Source organism: Tachyglossus aculeatus, chromosome 21, assembly GCF_015852505.1.
Source record: "Tachyglossus aculeatus isolate mTacAcu1 chromosome 21, mTacAcu1.pri, whole genome shotgun sequence".
NCBI classification, from domain to species: Eukaryota; Metazoa; Chordata; class Mammalia; order Monotremata; family Tachyglossidae; genus Tachyglossus; species Tachyglossus aculeatus.
The window spans coordinates 18,591,144-18,614,422 of NC_052086.1; the positions used below are offsets into that span (position 1 = coordinate 18,591,144).

Consider the following 23,279-nt stretch of genomic DNA (forward strand, 5'->3'; position numbering starts at 1 on the left):
CCTGGCCTGGAATGCCCTCCCTCTGCCCATCCGCCAAGCTAGCTCTCTTCCTCCCTTCAAGGCCCTACTGAGAGCTCACCTCCTCCAGGAGGCCTTCCCAGACTGAGCCCATTCCTTCCTCTCCCCCTCGTCTCCCTCTCCATCCCCCCATCTTACCTCCTTCCCTTCCCCACAGCACCTGTGTACAGGTGCTGTATACATATTTATGTATATATTTGTACATATGTACAAATTGTACATATTATGTACATGTTTGTACATATTTATTACTCTATTTATTTTACTTGTACATATCTATTCTATTCATTTTATTTTGTTAGTGTGTTTTGTTTTGTTCTCTGTCTCCCCCTTTTAGACTGTGAGCCCACTGTTGGGTAGGGACTGTCTCTATATGTTGCCAACTTGTACTTCCCAAGCGCTTAGTACAGTGCTGTGCACAAAGTAAGCACTCAATAAATATGACTGATTGATTGATTGATTGATTCTTTGGGCCTCAGTTACCTCATCAGTAAAATGAGGATTAAGACTGTGAGCCCCATGTGGGAGTACCTGTGCTTGACACATAGTAAGCACTTAACAAATGCCATTATTATTATTATTGCACATATTTATTACTCTTTCGTTTATTAATGATGTGTATATATCTACAATTCTATTTATCTATGTTGATGGCAGTGACACCTATCTACTTGTTTTGTTTTGTTGTCTTGTCTCCCCCTTCTAGACTGTGAGCCCATTGTTTGGTAGGGATTGTCTCTGTTGCCGAATTGTACTTCCCAAGTGCTTAGTACACTGCTTTGCACACGGTAAGCACTCAATAAATATGAGTGAATGAATGAATGAATGAATGAATTGTACTTTCCAAGCACTTAGTCCAGTGCTTTGCACACAGTAAGTGCTCGCTAAATACGACTGAATGACTGAATGATGTCTCCCCCTTCTAGACTGTGAGCCCGTTGTTGGGTCGGGACCGTCTCTGATGCTGAATTGTACTTTCCAAGCGCTTAGTACACTGCTCTGCACACGGTAAATGCTCAATAAATATGATTGAATGAATGTCTCCCCCTAGACTGAGCCCGTTTTTGCGTCGGAATTGTCTCTATCTGTTGCCCAATTGTACTTCCCAAGCGCTTAGTCCGGTGCTCTGCACACAGTAAGCGCTCAATCAATAGGATTGAGTGAATGAATGAATGAATGAATTGTACTTTCCAAGCACTGAGTCCAGTGCTCTGCACACCGTAATTGCTCACTATTATAATTCTGGTATTTGTTAAGCTCTTACTAGATGTCAAGCACTGTTTTAAGCGCTGGGTTAGATACAGGGTCATCAGATTGTCCCATGTGGGGCTCACAGTCTTCATCCCCATTTTCCAGATGAGGTCACTGAGGCTCAATGAAGTGAAGTGACTTACCCAAGGTCACACAGCAGACAAGTGGCGGACCTGGGATGAGAACCCATGACCTCTGACTCCCTAGACCGGACTCTTTTCACTGAGCCACGCTGCCTGGGTTCATTAATTCATTCATTCAAGCCCATTTGATGATGATGGTATCTGTTAAGCGCTTACTATGGGCGAAGCGCTGGCTCAGTGGAAAAAGCCCGGGCTTGGGAGTCAGAGGTTGTGGGTTCAAATTCCTGCTCTGCCCCTTATCATCTGGGTGACTTTGCAGAAGTAGCATGGCTTGGTGGAAAAAGTACAGGCTTGGGAGTCAGAGGTCATGGGTTCAAATCTCCAGTCCACCGTTTGTCAGCTGTGTGACTTTGGGCAAGTCATTTATCTTCTCTGGGCCTCAGTTCCCTCAACTGTCAAATGGGGATTAAGACTGTGAGCCCCACGTGGGACAACCTGATCACCTTGTAACCTCCCCAGCGCTTAGAATGGTGCTTTGCACATAGTAAGTGCTTAATAAATGCCATTATTATTATTATTATTATTCTTTGGGCATCAGTGACCTCATCTGGAAAATGGTGATTAAAACTGTGAGCCCCTCGTGGGGCAACCTGATTACAGTGTATCAACCCCAGTGCTTAGAACAGTGCTTTGCACATAGTAAGCACTTAATAAATGTCATCATTATTATTATTCTCTGGGCCTCAGCGACCTCATCTGTAAACTGGGGATTAAAACTGTAAACATTTCGTGGGACACCCTGATTACACTGTATCAAGCCCAGTGCTTAGAACAGCGCTTGGCACAAATACCATCATTATTACTATTAATATTTATTGAGCGCTTACTGTGTGCAGAACACTATACTAAGCGCTTGGGAATTGAATGCAAGTGATTGAATGAATGAATGAATGAATGAATAAAGGCCATCGTTATTATTATTCTCTGGGCCTCAGTGACCTCATCTGTCAAATGGGGATTAAAACTGTGAGCCCCTCGTGGGACAACCTGATTACAGTGTGTCAACCCCAACGCTTAGAGCAGTGCTTTGCACATAGTAAGCGCTTAATAAATGTCATCATTATTATTATTCTCTGGGCCTCAGCGACCTCATCTGTCAAATGGGGATTAAAACCGTGAACCCCTCGTGGGACAACGTGATTGCAGTGTATCAACCCCAGCGCTTAGAACAGTGCTTTGTACATAGTAAGCCTTAATAAAGGCCATCGTTATTATCATTCTCTGGGCCTCCGTGACCCCATCTGTCAAATGGGGATTAAAACCGTGAGCCCCTCGTGGGCCAACCTGATTACAGTGTATCAACCCCAGCTCTTAGACCAGTGCTTTGCACATAGTAAGCCTTAATAAAGGCCATCCTTATTATCATCCTCAGTGACCTCATCTGTCAAATGGGGATTAAAACCGTGAGCCCCTCGTGGGACAACGTGATTACAGTGTATCAACCCCAGCGCTTAGAACAGTGCTTGGCACATAGTAAGCCTTAATAAAGGCCATTGTTATTAGCATTCTCGGTGACCTCATCTGTCAAATGGGGGTTAAAACCGTGAGCCCCTCGTGGGCCAACCTGATTGCAGTGTATCAACCCCAGCGCTTAGAACAGTGCTTTGCACATAGTAAGCCTTAATAAAGGCCATCGTTATTATCATTCTCGGTGACCTCATCTGTCAAATGGGGATTAAAGCTGTAAACCGCTCATGGGACAACCCGATTACAGTGTATCAACCTCAGGGTTTAGAACAGTGCTTTGCACATAAAGGCCATCGTTATTATCATTCTCGGTGACCTCATCTGTCAAATGGGGGTTAAAACCGTGAGCCCCTCGTGGGCCAACCTGATTACAGTGTATCAACCCCAGCGCTTAGAACAGTGCTTGGCACATAGTAAGCCTTAATAAAGGCCATCGTTATCATCATTCTCAGTGACCTCATCTGTCAAATGGGGATTAAAACCCTGAGCCCCTCGTGGGACAACCTGATTACAGTGTATCAACCCCAGCGGTTAGAATAATGCTTTGCACATAGTATCATCTCTGGGCCTCAGTGACCGCATCTGTCAAATGGGGATTAAAACCGGGAGCCCCTCGTGGGCCAACCTGATTACAGTGTATCAACCCCAGCGCTTAGAACAGTGCTTGGCACATAGTAAGCCTTAATAAAGGCCATCGTTATCATCATTCTCGGTGACCTCATCTGTCAAATGGGGGTTAAAACCGTGAGCCCCTCGTGGGCCAACCCGATTACAGTGTATTAACCCCAGGGGTTAGAATAATGCTTTGCACATAGTATCATCTCTGGGCCTCAGTGACCGCATCTGTCAAATGGGGGTTAAAACCGTGAGCCCCTCGTGGGACAACGTGATTACAGTGTATCAACCCCAGCGCTTAGAACAGTGCTTTGCACATAGTATCATCTCTGGGCCTCAGTGACCGCATCTGTCAAATGGGGATTAAAACCGCGAGCCCCTCGTGGGACAACGTGATTACAGTGTATCAACCCCAGCGCTTAGAACAGTGCTTGGCACATAGTAAGCCTTAATAAAGGCCATCGTTATCATCATTCTCAGTGACCTCATCCATCAAATGGGGGTTAAAACCGTGAGCCCCTCTTGGGACAACGTGATTACAGTGTTTCAACCCCAGCACTTAGAGCAGTGCTTTGCACATAGTAAGCCTTAATAAAGGCCATTGTTATCATCATTCTCAGTGACCTCATCTGTCAAATGGGGGTTAAAACCGTGAGCCCCTCTTGGGACAACATGATTACAGTGTATCAAACCCAGCGGTTAGAATAATGCTTTGCACATAGTATCATCTTTGGGCCTCAGTGACCTCATCTGTCAAATGGGGGTTAAAACCGTGAGCCCCTCGTGGGACAACGTGATTACAGTGTATCAACCCCAGCGCTTAGAACAGTGCTTGGCACATAGTAAGCCTTAATAAAGGCCATCGTTATCATCATTCTCAGTGACCTCATCCATCAAATGGGGGTTAAAACCGTGAGCCCCTCTTGGGACAACGTGATTACAGTGTATCAACCCCAGCGCTTCGAACAGTGCTTGGCACGAATCCCATCATTATCATTACTAAATGGGTTTGAATGAGTGGCTGAACGCTGGCGATCTAAGCATCCCCCCCCCCCGTAGAGGGTCGGTGTCCGGTCTCTTTAAGGTTGGTCCCTCCCCCCCAGGTGGCCCCGCCCCTCCCCCCGCTAGCCCCCTCCCCTGCCTGCAGAGGAGCAGGGTGCCCGGAGGAGAAGGAGAAGGAGGAGGAGGAGGAGGAGGAGGAGGAGGAAGAACGGGCCCGGCCGGGGGGGATGGACGGGCTCCCCGACGAGCGGGCAGCGGGGAAGCCCCCCCAAAGAGGCCGGGCCGTGGGCTAGTGAGCCGGCCAAGGTGACCACCGTCCTGCTGGCCAGGCTCCCGGGGCCGAATCGGGTGGGAGGCACCGCCCCAAGCCCGCTCCCCCGCCCCGGCATTGTTCCCACCGAGGCCGGGACCATGCGAGCCGCCCACCTCCTCCCGGACGCCCTCTAGGCCTCCCCCCTCCTCCCCCCCCAATCCCGGCCCTCCTTCCCAAGATGGTGGAGCCCGTGGGGTTCGCGGAAGCCTGGAAGGCCCAGTTCCCCGACTCGGATCCCCCCAGGATGGAGCTGAAGTCGGTGGGGGACATCGAGCAGGAGCTGGAGAGGTGCAAGGCGTCCATCAGGAGGCTGGAGATGGAGGTCAACAAGGAGCGCTTCCGCATGATCTACCTGCAGACCTTGCTGGCCAAGGAGAAGAAGAGCTACGACCGCCAGCGGTGGGGGTTCAAGAGGGTGTCCCAGGGCCCGGAGGGGAGCGGAGAAGAGGCGGCGGCGCCGGACCAGGCCGGGCCCTCGCCCCCTGACCCCGGTGACCTCGACGGGACCGGCCGCCTGACCGCAGAGGAGAAGGCCGAGGGCCACGTGCCTTCCTCCACGAAGCCGTCCACCCAGAGCGATGGGTCCGACGGGTCTCCCCCGTCGGAGAACGGCCGGCGCCTGGAAGGGGACCCCGACAGGACCAGGCCACTCCGCGGGGAGGAGAAGACGGAGAGGGCGGCCGAAGGCCCGGAGGGCGGGGACGGGTCCCCGTCCAAGGCCCGCCGGCCGGCCGGCGAGAAGGACGGGCCCTCGGAGCCGGCGGGCAAGGACAGGGCGAACCCCCACAGCGTGGCCGCCCTGCGGTCCAACTTCGAAAGGATGAGGAAGGCCCACTCCCGCCTCCCCGCCGAGGCCGAGAAGCCCTTCTACGTCAACGTGGAGTACCATCACGAGCGGGGCCTGGTGAAGGTCAACGACAAGGAGGTGTCCGACCGCATCAGCTCCCTGGGCACCCAGGCCATGCAGATGGAGCGCAAGAAGTCCCCGCACGCCCTCCCGGGCTGCCCGGGGCCCGGCTTTGGCGAGTTCCAGAGGTCGCCCTACCGGGGGAGGTCTTCGGAGAGCAGCTGCGGCCACGACGGCGAGTACGAGGACGTCGAGCTGAACCCCCGGTTCCTCAGGGACAACATGATCGACGCCAACGGGGGGAACCGGCCGCCGTGGCCGCCGGCGGAGTACCAGCCCTACCAGAGTATCTTCGTGGGGGGGATGATGGGCGAAAGCGAGGGCAAGGGCCCCGTGTTGCGGAGTCAGAGCGTGTCCGACCAGGAGAAGCATCTCACCTGGCCCCGGAGGTCCTACTCCCCGAGGAGCTTTGAGGATATCGGGGGCGGGTACACCCCGGACTGTAGCTCCAACGAGAACCTCACCTCTAGTGAGGAAGACTTCTCCTCTGGGCAGTCCAGCCACGTCTCCCCGAGCCCCACCACCTGCCGGATGTACCGGGATAAGAGTCGCTCGCCCTCCCAGAACTCCCAGCAGTCTTTCGACAGCAGCAGCCCGCCGACTCCCCAGTCCCAAAAGCGACACCAGCAGGGACAGGTCGTCGTGTCGGAAGCCACTATCGTAGGGGTCCGAAAAACTGGGCAAATCTGGCCAAGCGACGGAGATGCCCTTTCTGGGAGAAGCGTTCAAGATGGCGCTTTCCACGGAGACACAGGTAGGTGCTGCTTGAAGCCGGGCCTCCAACTCCTCCCGCGTAGCGAGAGGAAAGGTTAAATTCACCTTTTGGGTTTGACGAGGGAGGGCTATTCTTTGGCCCCTCTGTCCCCTCAGAACTTGAGGGTTGTGTTCAGTTAGGGTATTGGAGAATGTTTGCTTATCAGCGTGAGCCTCTCTGGATCCAGGGCCTGTTTGGAGGAAATGGAATAGCACGTGCATGCAGCATTGGACACGGTGAGTACTGTATCGTGAGTTCCTCAGTGTGGGATTTTTCAATCAATCAATCTGCCTCAAGGAAAACTCATGTTGTAGTGCTCCCGAATCCAGCACGGGTCCTGCCCCGCACGTGAACCATTTCTTCTGACTCTGAGTGCTGCTGTATTCAAAGGAGCTCACGTTTTTTGTTGATTTGTTTTTGTGACGTTTGTTAAGCGCCTGCTACGTGCCAGCCGCTGTGCCAAGCACTGGGGTAGACACAAGCTACTCAGGTTGGACCCAGTCCAGGGCCCACATGGGTCTCAGAGTCTTAAATCCCCATTTTACAGATGAGGTAACTGATGCCCTAAAGAAGTTAAGCGACTTGCCTGAGGTCACACAGCAGGCAAGTGGCAGGGTCAGGTTAGACCCCAGGTCCTCGTGATTCCCAGGACCCTGCTCGTTCCACTAGGCCGTGCTGCTTTTCACTGTTGTCCAACAAATGTTCCCCAAGAGCATTTTAGTCAAGAAGCCAAGTGAAAGTACCCGTTATGGCCGAACCGAGTGTATTGGGTCATTCTAGGAGATAGAAGCTGCCATTTCGGACGCTGTCTCCAAGTGCTCTTTGCTGGAGCAAACCTTCCAGCACCTGTACTTTTAGCACAGGCCTTAGACCACAGGTTTGGGAGACAGAAGGACCCGACTTCTAATCCTGGCTCTGCCACTTGTCTGCTGTGTGATTTTGGTCAAGCCACTTCAGGACTCTACGCCTCAGTTCCCTCAAATGTAAAATGGGGAGTCAGTACCTGTTCTCCCTCCTGCTCGGACTGACCGCCCCCCGGCCGCCATGTGGGAGCTACCCTAGTGTTTAATACAGTGCTTGGCACAGAATAAACGCTTAACAAACCACCATCATCATCATTGTTATTATTATTGAGGAGGAGGGACCTGGGCTGTTGGTTCTTGGGTTCCAGAGGATCAGGCTGCTTGTGTGTGTGAAACGGGGGATTAGAATCCATTGAGAAGAAAGCTCCCTTGTCTGATGGAGAAAGGTCCCAACTGCTAGTGTCCAAGAAGTGGCCCGAGCTAAGCTAATGTAGGGCTATTGGGTGGTTTTAGCAGCTATTAATACCTGATGTGTAGTTGTACATTGTCTTCCTCCTACCCTTAAATGGGTTCTGTGGCGACATCATGCTGGTCAAGTCCGAACAATGTAGGAGATACAATCAGTTCTCCAATCCTGTGGGGATTATGATCCTGCTGAATGCTGAGTTGAAGGAAAGTCACATAGTACGTACACCTTAACACCATAACCATTTCTTCCAACCTCACGTTGCATTCCCTCCAGACAAAGCACGCTTCTGGAAGAAGGTTCCCTGATACCCCAACAGCATTCTGTCTGAACTCTGGAGTGAAAAATTGCATGGATGGGCACTACCTATCTAGGCTTGACCTAAAAAGTGTCAAATTTAGTTTCTAAAAACGATTGCGAGAACAGAGCAAATACTAATGTGGAGAAGTTCTGAGCAGTGAAAAAAATGAACTGAAAGAATGCGGAGGGACTTGAAGTAGATGGATTAAATTTTCTCTGTAGTGAAAATTAATGGGGTGAAAACGTCCTACTCGCTGAACTGTTTCTCCCTATGTACATTTAGTTCTGTTGTTTTCACTGGGCATTTTGGCTAGAGTTCCGTTAGGGATTTGGGAAATATTTTCCCATCAGTGTGAGCCTCTCTGGATCCCGGGTCACGTTAGAGGAAAGTGGAATAGTACATGCTTGCAGCATTGGACACGGTAAATCCAGTATTGTGAGACACTTAATGTGGGACTTTTCATTCAATCGCATTTGAGCACTTACTGGGAAGAGAGCACCTTGCTAAGCACTTGGGAGGGTGCAATAGAGAAATAGGTGAATTCTATGTATGATGCATAGGTGGAAGCTAAGGATTTGGTGACAGATTGAATATCCTGGTTGAGTGAGATGTTGTTATTGTCCTCTCCCAAGCGCTTAGTACAGTGCTCTGCACACGGTAAGTGCTCCGTAAGTACAATTTAAAGATAATGCTGAGCTTAGGCCCTAATGATACGAGGAGCTTGATGGCGTTGTCTTTGGTAAAGGGAAAGCTACAGGGAGGACAGGTTTTGGGTAAAACCCCTCTAGAAAGGAATGCCTGCCACAGACTTCAAGGGCTTTCGTTTCCCTCGTTTCAGACCTTTGCCTGTCTTTTGTCTTGAAACTGCCTTAAAATGTGTAAACTTACTTCTGGGTCTCCTGAACGCTAGCCTGGTCTTAAGCGCTACAGCTGAGAGCTCTCAAAGAGTAAAACTAACCAGCCGTTCTGTGGGCAGAGAGCTCCTAACAAAATAACTGAGACCCGGACCAAGGTTGAGGCTGGAGAGATGCGGTGGAGAAAGAGGAGCTGGTATCAGTGAGGTTGACAGCCTGAGAGTGTCCTCAGACATCTGAAGGCAGTTTGAGGGGGTGTGTGTTAGTGTGACAGTAGGGGCTCCAGGCCACTGCTGGTGTCAGTGTGGGGGTGCCAGTGTAGTTAGTCATCTTTTTTCCCCTATTTTTTCTCCCTACCAAATGAATCGTCTGACTTGTCAATATTGTACCTCAAAGCCAACTAAGCAATTTTTGTCTTGTTTGTTTTTCACTGGGGAAGAATGGATGACCAGCCATCTCACAGTGCCACACACAGATTGGTTGAACTGTAGTTTGACCCAGTGGAGGATCCTAGTGCCCAAGTGGAAAACAGTTTCCGAGGGCAAGGGATTTTTCCTTGTAGGGTTACAGGGTGGCTTCTTCACTCTATTAAATGCCGTGGAATTTGGGTCTCTCATCCTCTTTGGTGCCATGCCAAGGAGGTTTTCTCGAAGACAAAATGAATGCTAGCATCTTGGTCATAATAATTATAATAATAATTGTGATATTTAAGCATTTACTTTGTGCCAGGCACTATAGTAAGCGCTCGGGTAGATACACGGTAATTGGGCTGGACATAGTCCCTGTTCCACATTGGGCTCACAGTTTTAATCCCCATTTTACTTATGAGGTAACTAACTGGGCATAGAAAAGCGAAGAGTGACTTGCCCAAGGTCACACAGCAGACAAGTAGCAGAGCTGGGATTAGAGCCACAGCCTTCTGATTCCACTTCTAGACTGTGAGCCCACTGTTGGGTAGGGACCGTCTCTATATGTTGCCAACTTGTACTTCCCAGGCGCTTAGTACAGTGCTCTGCACACAGTAAGCACTCAATAAATACGATTGAATGAATGAATTCCCAGGCCCATGTTCTAGCCACTTAGTTTGGAGACAGCTTAGCTTTATTGGGTCTGTGGAGTCTTTTTTTTTTTTTTTTTTGTCTGCAGCTGATGCAGTCTTTAAAAAAGAAAATCAATGAAAAGGAAAAGGTTTGGTGTGCATTTTTTTAAATTGGCAATAACAGTATAGGGCTATATTAATGTTCAGGATGAATGCTATTTAACTGGGAGCACCTTTCCCTTTCTGAACCCCTTCTAGGTTGAAATTTTTCAAGGCTGGTTACTTTTTATAGTTGAAAGTTCTTAAGTGGCCTTTTTGATCCGGGTAACTTGTGTGTGTGTGTTTTAGAGGCTCCGGGTTGATTCAAGCCCTCAGTTTCTATCCTTCGTTGTTTACTGATGCTCTTTAGATGGTGAAAGAGCCTCCTGGCTGTTTCAGGTTCTCTGGAAACAATGAGGAGAAAAAACCCCTACTTGGGTGGGGAGTGTGACTAAGGGAGGGATCCTTATTCTCTGGAACAGAGCAATCCTTGGGTTAGAACCAGAGTCTGCAGTTTAAGGTATCTGGCAGTTGGAGGATGTGCAAATAATAGGAGAGCCAGCCATCTGATAGAGGAGGAGGAGGATATGAATGAAAGGGACCTCCAGCGCTATATCCTGATGCATATGCAAAAGTTTCAAAAGATTTAACAACGTCCACACCTACGGTGCAGGTTATTCCATGCCCAAATTAAAACTGTGATGGCCGCTGCATTCATTTCTTCCCACGAACACTCCATTTTTATCCCAAGGCATCAATTTGATTGTACTCTCCCAAATGCTTAGTGCAAATTTTTACACCCAGTAGGTGCTCAGTAATTACTATTGATTGATTTAACCTCTTCTGAGAATTTTTGTTGAAAGTCACACCTCACAGTTAGTTCACTCAATTTTTTTTTCGCTAAATTAGCCTCCTAATGGGCTTTCCTTTTTCCTTCTTGGGGATAGATGAGATGATATCTCAAGGTGCTTGCTAGGCCTCAATTACTACGGAAGACACAGAAGATGCTTGAGCCCTTGCTTCTTCCTCCCCTGGTACCTTATTTTCAGAGTGGTCCAGTCACCATTGCCTTGGGATTTTTAGTAGTCACCAGCTCAGCTCTGAACTTTTTACGCCTGAGGTATTCAGCATTGTCCAGTTGCCCACTTATTCCTGCCTAACCTGATTGGCCTTGCAGCGTCAGGCTCCATGTGGCTTCCGAGTGATTGACATTTTCCCCCCCCTTACTAGATATTTGATTGTAGCACTCATCAATTATTTATTTTACTTGTGCCTATCTATTCTATTTATTTTATTTTGTTAGTATGTTTGGTTTTGTTCTCTGTCTCCCCCTTCTAGACTGTGAGCCCACTGTTGGGTAGGGACTGTTTCTATATGTTGCCAGCTTGTACTTCCCAAGCGCTTAGTACAGTGCTCTGCACACAGTAAGTGCTCAATAAATACGATTGATTGATTGATTGATCAATGTGAAGTGACTGTAATCTCCACTGAGTAAGATCAGACTGTCAGATTTTCATCTGTTTTCCTCAGCGCCTTTTGGACTCAGAGTACGATTGTGACTCACCTGCAGGCCAGAGATGCCATTCGCTGAGGTGAATCGATTAGGGATGAGTTTGAAGTGTATCCTAGGATTCTTGTCCGGTCACCAGCCTTGATTCCTGAATTTGCAGTCTTGTTGAAAGAATGCAGTGTTCCCTCTGAAAACTAGGGTTCCTTCCCCTGTCATCATCAATGGTATTTATTGAGTGCTACTATGTGCAGAGCACTGCACTAAGCTGCTGGGAGACTACAACGGAGCTTACAGTTGTAAACTGTAAGGTCGTCATGAGCAGAGACAGTGTCATATTGTGTTGTACTCTCCAAAGTGCTTAGTATAGTGCTCTGCTTACAGTAAGCACTCAGTAAATATGATTGTTATAATAATAATGGTATTTGTTAAGCATTTAGACTGTGCTTTTAGACTGTGAGCCCACTGTTGGGTAGGGACTGTCTCTATGTGTTGCCAATTTGTACTTCCCAAGCGCTTAGTACAGTGCTCTGCACATAGTAAGCGCTCAATAAATACGATTGATTGATTGATTGATTTACCATGTGCCAGGCACTGCACTAGGTGCTGGGCTGGATACAAGCAAATTGTGTTGGACACAGTCTCTGTCCCACGTGGGGCTCACAGTCTTGATCCCCATTTTACAGATGAGGTAACTGAGGCACAGGGAAGTGAGGTGACTTGCCCAAGGTCACACAGCAGACAAGTGGCGGAGCCAGGATTAGAATCCATGACCTTTTGACTCCAGGCCCGTGCTCTATCCATTATGCCACGCTGCTTCTCTAAGGTGGCAGACAAGTTCCCTACTCACAATTTGCTTATGGTCCAAGGGTGGAGATGGACATTAATATAAATAAATAATGCATAATATATAATTTAAAGATTACATCATGATTATGTAAAGATATAGACTGTTGGCTCCTCGTGGGCAGAAAATGTGTCTACCACTGCTGATGTGTTGTACTCTCTGAAGCTCTTAATGCAGTGCTCTACGCACAGTAAGTTCTCAATAAAGGCTATTGATTTTTTTTTTTTTTGGGTGGAGAGGTCACACTTGTGCTCGATATCAGCAGTCTTTTTCCTGAAGTGATTGATGGGACTCCTAGTCAAATGTCACCTTCTCTTTGTTTACACTTTACACACCTTCCAACTGGGGACTCCAGTGTGTCTGTATGTAGATTGTATCCATGGTGATTGGCACTGGTTTCCCCTCTGCTGAGAAAAGACCATTGGCTCTGTTGGGCTCCTCCAGGAACTGGGGAGGGTCTTAATTAAAGGCCCCCTTTTTTGATCCTCGAAGGGACTCTGCAATACCTAGGTCTGGAGTTACAGTGTTTTTCTCTGCTCCTTCCGCTTTCAGTTGAGGCACTGCAGGTCTACCTGTCAGTGGCGCTGAGCTTTTAGGATCCAGGCTGCTTTACGTGGCATAAAAGCGTGTGCTCTGCACACAGTAAGCGCTCAATAAATACGATTGATTGATTGATAAAAGCAGCATGGTGTAGTGGATAGACCCTGGGTATCAGAAGGTCATGGGTTCTAATCCTGGCTATGCCACTTGTCTGCTGTGTGATCTTGGGCAAGTCACTTTATTTCTCTGTGCCTCTGTTACCTCATCGGTAAAATGGGAGTTGAGACTGTGAGCCCCCCATGGGACAGGGACTGTGTCCAGTTTGATTTGCTTGTATCCACGCCAGCACTTAGAATAGTGCAGCATGGCTCAGTGGAAAGAGCCCAGGCTTTGGAGTCAGAGGTCATGGGTTCAAATTCCAGCTCTGCCAATTGTCAGCTGTGTGACTTTGGGCAAGTCACTTAACTTCTCTGTGCCTGTTACCTCATCTCTAAAATGGGGATGAAGACTGTGAGCCACCCGTGGGACAACCTGATCACCTTGTAACCTCCCCAGCGCTTAGAACAGTGCTTTGCACATAGTAAGCGCTTAATAAATGCCATTAAAAAAAACAAGTGCCTGGCACATAGTAAGTGCTTAACAAATGCCACTATTATTGTTATTTTTATTATCATTATTATTATAAAAGGGGAGAACTCTTATTTGTCAAGTTGATGATTGAAAGAACAGCATCATCTTGTATATGATTTTTGAAATAACTTGAATGTAGATGATGAAGAGAAGAGTAAAATTTCAAAGTCCATCAGGGATTTTACATGGATTGGCCACCTGATTTTGCCAGTCTTTGCTCAGTTTGGCATCCAGGTTGCCAAGTACTGGCCAAGGTTCACTTTTTTGGATAAAAGCCTTAAGCCATACAGTGTCTTGCTTTTTCTGCTTACCCATTAGACTGTAAGCTCCTTGAGGGAAGGGAATGTGTCACTTCATCATTATTCTATACTTCCCAAGCGCCTAATCAGTGTCCTAAGCCAGAAGGTTTTTAATAAATGCTGTTACTGCCGCTTCTGAATTTTCTTCAGCTTCCAGTCTACATAGCGGGCAGGGAATATGTTTCTTAATTCTGTTGTATTTTACTTTCCCAAGCACTTGGTACAGTGCTCTGCACATAGTAATCCCTCAATAAATACTATTGATTGATTCATTGTGGGCTACACAGCTACGTGCTTTGTGGGCAGTGGTAAATAGATGAGTTGGATTAGAGCGAGAAGCTAGGAATCGGGGTGTTTTGGCCAACTTGCAAGCTTCACTGTGGCGAAGAGAGTGAATCTGATTAATCATGGTCCAGTCATTTGCCTGTCATCTGGGAAGATGCTTTTCAGAAGGGTTTGCTGTAAAGCAGTATGTCTCCTCTTTGTCTTTAGAAAGGTACTCTTTCTTCAACGGGGAAGAGAAGTTTAATTTGTTGTATTTTCTGCTCTGAGGTGTATGTGAGGTGGAGGTTGAAATTGAAAGCTGCAGGCAAGCTTAAGGAACACCTCAGTGGTTCCGTCACATGTCAGCTTCCGTTCGGTGAGAAAGCTCGCGCTGGATTTCTGCCTCCAACCAGAGCCGCTCCGCTTTTCTTCCCAATTTTCTCCCTCCCTCATCTCATTCAACGTTATGCTCCATTTCATCCCTTTCAGCTCCAGTCACGTGCATCTGCTTCAAACTTGCTCCCCTCAGACCCCGCCAGTCCAGCATTCTCCTATGAAGGCCCCAAGCCTCCGCCCACCTACCTCCAGCAGATCCACCTCCCTCTGACCATTCTTCCTTGTTTTAAGACTTTTTTATCGTTACAGAGCTTGAGGAAGCCTTTCCTGATTAAAATCTATTATGCCACTGATATCATCCCAATCCCTATCTATTCATGTAAGCCATACTTATGCTGTTATGTTTTCTTGTGGGACATACTCGTATATTTCCTCTTAATTACATGTGTGTCTATCTCGTCTCTCCCTTTCAGAGCGGGGAATCCTTGAGGGCAGAAAGAGTGTCTCATCTGTAGTCTCTATTCCCCTTAGTGCGCGGTAAACAGAACATACCCCAGGAGTCTTCAATGAATGTTTGGAGAAGATGCTGCATCTTTACCGATGGTTGTCGAGGCAGCCTCAGGCGCCTCTGAATTCAGCCAGAAATGGAGGGAGAAGCCCATCTCTAAAATTTTGTTGATTTCAGCCCTTCCCTCTGCTCTAAACCAGCCCAACTGTAATCCTCTGTAATAACAGGCAATGGATTTTCTAGAAGACCTAATGATGACTCTGAATGTATATCGTCTCCTCTTTGCTTCTCCAGCAGCAGAGAATGTGTGCTTTGGAGATTATCTGGTTATTATTCACCTCTTGGGGAGGTTTGATTTATCAGTTTGACTGTTGAGCGGTAGTTCCCTCTCCCCAGTTGAGAGAACTGCCGAGTTCTCAAATTGTGACCCTGCTGATAGGCTCCAGTGAGCTCCTTCTTAAACTGTGTAGGAAGGGTCGGAGCTGTTGGATCTAGAAAGTAGCGGTTGCCATTAGATTTTTTTTTTTTTCCAAGGGTTAGAGTTTTGGCCGCTCTTTAGAATTGTGGTCTTAATATTCTTAGAGATGGAAGAAGAAGAATATCATATGATAGACGTTTTACCTCGTATTTCTTCCCAAATTGTTTATATAGTGTATTTTATTTTTTCCTCCTGACACCTATGTGAATTAGGCATTGGTCGGTGTTCCATTTGACAGATGGGGAAGCTGAGGCCCTCATCAAACTCTTTTCACTAGATGTAGCTATGAGCTTTGACTTGATTTTAACGCAAGTAAAATAATAGCTCCTTTCCATGAAGCTTGGGTCCTCCCTGGGCAACTGGGAACTTTCTTAGAACAGAAATGTCATCCTCAAAGGCACTCAAAATGGGTCACAGACATTGTTTTATTCATCCTCCCAATATCCTAGGCAGGTATGGGAAGGTAGCATTTTTTTCTTCACTTTCCAGGTTTAGTGAGGCACAGGAGAAAGTGAAATTTCCCATCCCAGTCAGTTGTATTCATTGAGTGCTTACTGTGTGCAGAGTACTGTACTACTGTAGTACAGAGAAGCAGCGTGCCTCAGTGGAAAGAGCATGGGCTTTGGAGTCAGAGGTTGTGGGTTCAAATCCCGGCTCTGTCAATTAATTGTCAGCTGTGTGACTTTAGGCAAGTCACTTCTCTGTGCCTCAGTTACCTCATCTGTAAAATGGGGATTAAGACTGAGCCCCCCGTGGGACAACCTGATCACTTTGCAACCTCCCCAGAGCTTAGAACAGTGCTTTGCACATAGTAAGAGCTGAATAAATGCCATTATTATTATTATTACTAAGTGCTTGGGAGAGTACAATATAACAGACACATTTCCCATTCACAACCAGCTTCCGGTCTAGAGGAGGAGACAGACATTAATGTAAATAAGTAAATTACAGATATGTTCATAAGTGCTGTGGGGCTGGGGTGATGCAGAAGAGGTAAGGAGGGCTTAGTCAGGGAAGGCCTCTTGGAGGAGATGTGTCTTCAATAAGGCTTGGAAGAGGGGGAGAGTAATTGTCAGATTTGAGAAGGAAGAGCATTCCAGACCAGAGACACGATGTGGGCGAGAGGTAAGAAAGATTCATGTGGGGCCGTGTCTCTGCTGTTGGGGTTGTGAATTTCTCTAATATGGCGCAACCCCCTGACACGGGGGAGAAATGCAAAACAGAGGCCTGGAACCTCTCGCAACAGAGCCCAGTTTGAATGAGTCACTATTGTGTTGCCCTTCCTCTTCAGACTCAGTAGAGCCTGCCCATCTCCGGTCGCTGGCATGACTCAGTGTCAGATTGGCAACACCTTGGCTCCCTTCTTCTGGGAAGGGAGGTCTGGTAGGATGTGTGCTGGCAGCCAACAGGGTGAGAGGCAGCCAAAAAGGCCATCAGAATGCTTGGCATCATCAGGAAGGGCATAGGAAACCATCCAGGCAGAGTTTTGTCTTCTATAAAACCAGGTTACACCCACACTTGGAAACCTGGAATACTGTATGCACTTCTGGTCATCACATAATAATAATAACTATTATAATATCGAAGTGCTTACTATGTACCAGTCACTGAACTAAGCACTGGGGCAGATACCAGCAAATCAGATTGGACCTAGTCCCTGTCCTTTGTGGTGTTCGCAGTCTCAATCCCCATTTTACAGACAAGGTGACTGAGGCACAGAAAAGTAAAGTGACTTGCCCAAGGTCGCACAGCAGACAAGCAGCAGAGCCGGGATCAGAACCCGTGATCTGACTCGCAGACCCGTGTCCTAGCCGCTCGGTCACATCTCAGGAAAGACGTGGAACAGCTGGGCAATAGAGGAAGCAATCAAGGTGACCGGCTGAGGAGAGGAAGCTAAGATGAAACTGGGTTGAGGTTTTACACAGTCATCAATAATATTGTCAGTGCTTTTTATTACTATGGTATTTAAGTGCTTACTATGTGTCCAGCATTGTTCTAAGCACTGGGATCGCTTACTGGTGCAGAGCACTGAACTGTTTGAGAGACTATAGTCTATATAGACTATATAGTTTATATATAGTCTCAACTATAGACTATAGTCTATGTAGACTATATAGACTATATATATAGACTATATAGTCTATATAGTTTACATATAGACTATATAGTCTATATATAGTCCATATAGTATAGTTGAGACTATAGTTCAGTAGAATTGGTAGACAGGATTCCCTCCCACTAAGAACCTGCAATGCACAGGGAGACACAGACATTAAAACAAATTTCAGATCAGCAGAACTGTAGAGTATCAGAATGTGTACACTTAAGTGTACATAAGGGAAGCGGTGTGGCTCAGTGGAAAGAGCACGGGCTTTGGAGTCCAAGTCAGGGGTTCAAATCCTGGCTCCGCCAGTTGTCAGCTGTGTGACTTTGGGCAAGTCACTTAACTTCTCTGGGCCTCAGTTACCTCATCTGTAAAATGGGGATTAAGACCGTGAGCCCCCTGTGGGACAACCTGATCACCTTGTAACCTCCCCAGTGCTTAGAACAGTGCTTTGCACATAGTAAATGCTTAATAAATGCCATTATTATTATTATTAAAGTGCTGAGGGGCTGGGGTGAGTATCCACATCCTTAAGGAATATACAGCCAAGTGCACAGGCAAAGCGGTGGGAAGGGGAAATGAGGACTTAGGTCAGAGAAGGCCTCTTGGAGGAAATGTAATTGCATTCATTCAGTTGCATTCCTTGAGAGCTTACTGTGTGCAGAACATTGTACTAAGCGCTTGGGAGAGTACAACACAACCATAAACAGACACATTCCCTGCCCACAGTGAGTTTACAGTCTAGAGGATTTTGAATGTGGGCAGTGTGGTGGACTGTCAAATATGAAGGGGCTTAAGGGCTGAATACAGTTCCGGCACAGAGTAAGTGCTCAATGAATAGTCTGGATTAAGGGATCCTTTTGACAGAAATGGGGGATCAGGACATGGGGACATAAAGAGATGTGGGAGTTTGGGGATATAAAGTGCTTTTCTAATCTAGGGCCTTTCATCTGGTGATCTCAAAAGGCCTTACTAACTAGTGGGTGTGGTCATCCTTGTTTTTACAACAAATGGAGTGGTAGAGGAAAGAATTGAGGTGCCAAGCAACTGATGAGTCAGGAGTAGACCATGTCTCTAACTCCAGACCGCACTGCCTGTTCACAGGAGCAAAATAGAGTTTAGTTGAAATGATGCTTTGAGATATTTTTTAAGTAAAAGTTCCAGGGTCATACCAGGATAGAGAGAGACCACACCATCTAAAAGAGCCCAAGATGAAGCATGGCCTAGTGGACAGAGAATGGGCCTGGGAATCAGAGGACCTGGATTTTAATCTCAGCTCTGCCACTTGTCTGCTGTGTGACCTTGGGCAAATCACTTAAGTTCCCCGTACCCCAGTTCCCTCATCTGTAAAATGGAGATAAAGACTGTGAGCCCCCTGTGGGGCTAGCTTGGCGGATGGACAGAGGGAGGGCATTCCAGGCCCGGGCGATGACGTGGGCCGGGGGTCGATGGCGGGACAGGTGAGAACGAGGTACAGTGAGGAGATTAGCAGCAGAGGAGCGGAGGGTGCGGGGTGGGCTGTAGAAGGAGAGAAGGGTGGTGAGGTAGGAGGGGGCGAGGTGATGGAGAGCCTTGAAGCCCAGGGTGAGGAGTTTCTGCCTGATGCACAGAAATACTGAATGAGCCTGGAAAAATTAAAGTGCAGTCCCCCTAGGAGGGTTTCAAAATGTTTATCTCAGGGGGGAAAAAACAAATTCCCCCCAGATGAGAGAGAGCGAGAGAGACTGATATGGGTGGGGGAAGAAAGAGTGAGACAGAGAGAAAGAGAGAGGTAAAGAAACTCTATATTCCATGAAGAAAAGGAGCCAATCTCGGAAAAACGGACACCAGGGGACAGAATCTGCCCTGACTGGGGCAGACCACTAGTTGCTTCGCTTGTTCAGGGTCAGGAGTGTCGTTGTGAAGATGAACATTTCCAGGCCTGGCCCGGCCGTGTGAAGAGCACGTGAAGGGGTGTCTGTTCAGGGAGCTGTGCACTGAGCCCTCCTACCACATGCGGGGCTGGCCTGGCCCACTTGCCATGCTCTCCCCAGGCCCAACCCACACGCACAGCGGTTCCTTCCGACCCCACGGTGCGCCAAATCCAAGCCGGCTGGCACCGGCGGACCAACAGTGTCTCCCGGCTGCTGTTCGAGCGAAGGCGTGTGCTGAGGACACAGGTTAAGGAACGGCCAGGTGTTCACTCAACAGAGGGAATCCCTTTAAAAGGACAGAGAGTGAATACATCCTCCTTACAATTTAGAGAGACTGTCCACTTGTGTACTACCAACTCTGTTGAATTGTACTCTCCCAAGCACTTAGTACAGTGCTCAAAAATACCATTGACCATGTCCCCTCGTCCCCTTCTCCATCCCCCCATCTTACCTCCTTCCCTTCCCCACAGCACCTGTATATATGTTTGTACATATTTATTACTCTATTTATTTATTTTACTTGTACATATCTATCCTATTTATTTTATTTTGTTAGTATGTTTGGTTTTGTTCTCTGTCTCCCCCTTTTAGACTGTGAGCCCACTGTTGGGTAGGGACTGTCTCTATATGTTGCCAATTTGTACTTCCCAAGCGCTTAGTACAGTGCTCTGCACATAGTAAGCGCTCAATAAATACGATTGATGATGATGATGATGATGTCACCTTGTCTCTGATCGTGTCTCTCCCATTAAGTAGAGATATTCAGGTCTGTTTGACCAGGGTTTTCTTCATGTAAATGTGAAAAACAATATGTAAAGCCACATTTGTATCTTGCAAATTATGCACTAGGAGTTAATGACTCCTGGGTTTCCTTGGCAACAGTCTGTCCCCTGGCTTAATAAATTCTGCCCTCAGGGTGAAAAGGAAGCTAAGTGACTTGCCCAAGGTCACACAGCAGACAGATGGTGGGAGTTGAAAGGAAGGAACTGGCCAGTCTGCTTTGCATGTGTGTCAGAGAGAGGGTAGGGTTAAAGGAATGGAGGAGGTGGTGGGTGGTGTAATCAGGGAAATCTTGGAGGACAGGTAACTTGGTGATATGATTTAAAAGATGGGAGGGATGAACAATGGCAGACAGGAGCAGAAAAGCTAATCTTATATAAGGGGCAGCTTAAAAAAGAGGCTCACTGTGTGTGGGTAGGAAGAGAATGAACGACTAATCCGATCTGTTCCTGGGGAGAGGGGTCTCGGAGCAAATTTTCTGAGGTTCTGGACCTGCAGACTGTTTATTTTCATGTGGCTTCAGGGAGGCTAAGCCCTTGAAGGCCTGAGATGTCAGACCGCAGTGAACCGAGCCTGTAGGCAGAGGTGATAGCTGTATTTGGTTCTGCTGGGGTTGCTGGGGTTTCAGGATTTAGTGAGCCCTTTTGGGATGTGCTAGGTGCTTTCCAGGATGTATACACAACTTGATACTTGATTTGGAAGGGCTTGTGCCTCAAAGTATGTCTCCGGGAGAAGCCTCCTCCCTAAAGTTGAGGTCTGGCTCAGGCCTTGAGGACTCTGGCTGCACTGACCTCAATCATTCATTTATTCAGTCGTATTTATTGAGAGCTTACTGTGTGCAGAGCACTTTAGTACAGTGCCTCAGTGCTTATTACAGTGCCTGGCACATAGTTAAGCCCTTAACAAATACCATTATTATTATTATTATTACTAAGTGCCGGGGAGAGTACTGTATAACAATAAACGGACACATTCCTTGCCCACAACGAGCTTACAGTCCGGAATGGGAAACAGACATTAATAGAAATAAATAAATTGCAGATATGGATATAAGTGCTGTGGATGTGGGGGGTTAGTGAATAAAAGGAACAAGTCAGGGTGACGCAGAAGGGAGTGGCGTAAGAGGAAAGGCCTCTTGGAGGAGATGTGCCTTCAGTAAGGTTTTGAACCGAGGGAGAGTCATTGTCTGTTGGATTTGAAGAGGGAGGGCATTCCAGGCCATAGACAAGATATGGGCGAGGGGTCGATGGTGAGGTAGATGAGTTCGAGGAACGGTGAGAAGTTTGGCATTAGAGAAATGAAATGTGCAGCCCAGTTTGTAGTAGGAAAGTAGTGAGATGAGGTAGGAGGGGCAAGGTTAAGCCAGTGGTTAGGAGTTTTTGTTTGTGGAGGGTAACCACTGGAATTTCTGAGAACACTGATTGATTGATTGATTAGCCTTGGCTCAGAAAATCAGATTTCAAACCATTGACTTTTCTAGACAGGAAGAGAACATGCCTACCAACCTGAAAAAAAGCCTACAGAGATTCTCAATCAAGGCAGCAATTCACATCTAACTACATGTTTCAGACTGTGAGCCCACTGTTAGGTAGGGACTGTCTCTATATGTTGCCAATTTGTACTTCCCAAGCGCTTAGTACAGTGCTCTGCACATAGTAAGTGCTCAATAAATACGATTGATGATGATGATGTTTCAGTAGTCCTATCAATCAGTGGTATTTACCAAATACTTTCTGTGTGCAGAGCACTAAGTGCTTGAGAGAACATAGTGTAACGGAGTTGGTATTCATGTTCCCTGCCCACAGTGAGCAAGAAGAGCTAAATTACACTCGGCGGAGACCTACAGTTTTAGTTTTTGAAAGACCCTTGGGGAATCCAAGGGCAAGTGATTTTTATTTATTATTCCCACCTGCTCCTATGTGTTTACTAAAGACACCATTGGAATTGGCTTCTATTCTCCCATTTAATCAATTGTATTACTGAGCGCCTACGGAGTGCAGAGCACTGTACTGAGCGCTTGGGAGAGTTCAACGTAACAGAGTTCGTAAACATGTTCCCTGCCCACATCCTCTTCAGAAAGAAATCCACCTGCCCTTTGAGCCATTAGGGCAGTTCTTCCCTACCGGTGTGCTGGCATGTCTTCAAGTGTGCCTTAGGATTTTGTCATGTTGCCATTTTTAATTTTACTGTACGCGAACGTTTCCCAGATCATTTGGTTGCCTCGTGGGAGCAGTAAGATGGGAGGTGGTTGGGGGAGAGGACAGGCAGCAGAATCAGTGGGAGTGTAAGCAAAAGAAGAAAAAGTGGGAGAAGCTCCAAACTTGAGAGGCCCACAGAAAATCTCTGTCCTCTCCCCTTTTAGAGTATAGACTACTGAAACAGAAGAGGCTAGATGTAGAAGTTGCCGCCTTGATAGAGAATCTCTGTGGGCTTTCTTTCAGGTTGGTAGGCATTTTCTCTTCCTGTCTTTAGAAAAATCAATGATTTGAAATCTGATTTTCTGAGCCAAGGCTAATTCAGATAATGAAAAAATTGTATATATCCCTGCCCAAGAGAGTTAAAGCTAAAAAAAAAATTGTTTTCAAGGTTCAATTAACAGTACAAGACTTTGTCTCTTTTTTTTTTTCTAGGAAATTGACTTTCTACTTAAGTAACCTTGTTGAATTTAAGAATAAATTATTTTTCAGAGGAAAAATTGTCCTGAAAAGCCTCGCATAATAATAATAATAATAATGATGGCATTTATTAAGCGCTTACTATGTGCAAAGCACTGTTCTAAGCACTGGGGAGGTTACAAGGTGATCAGGTTGTCCCACGTGGGGCTCACAGTCTTAATCCCCATTTTACAGATGAGGTAACTGAGGCCAAGAGAAGTGAAGTGACTTGCCCAAAGTCACACAGCTGACAAGGGGTGGAGCTGGGATTTGAACCCATGACCTCTGACTCCAAAGCCTGTGCTCTTTCCACTGAGCCACGCTGCTTCTCTAATAGTTTTTTTAGGGCCTGGATAGAAAGATTGACTCTTTGTGTTCTTGAATAGACACAATCATTAGTTTGTGAATGATTGGAACTTCAAATGGACCTTGACTCTGGAATGACAG

General features: G+C 47.1%; 1 protein-coding gene across 1 annotated transcript in view; it reads left to right on the forward strand.

The window, feature by feature from the left end:
- Window positions 1–4,699: 4,699 nt before the first annotated feature.
- Window positions 4,700–23,279, forward strand: part of BCR (BCR activator of RhoGEF and GTPase) — a 231,435-nt gene continuing 212,855 nt past the window's right edge. The window contains exon 1 of the mRNA XM_038762448.1: window positions 4,700–6,470. Within this exon, the coding sequence (XP_038618376.1) occupies window positions 4,988–6,470 (1,483 nt within the window). The 5' untranslated portion in view covers window positions 4,700–4,987. The remainder of the gene's footprint in view (window positions 6,471–23,279) is intronic.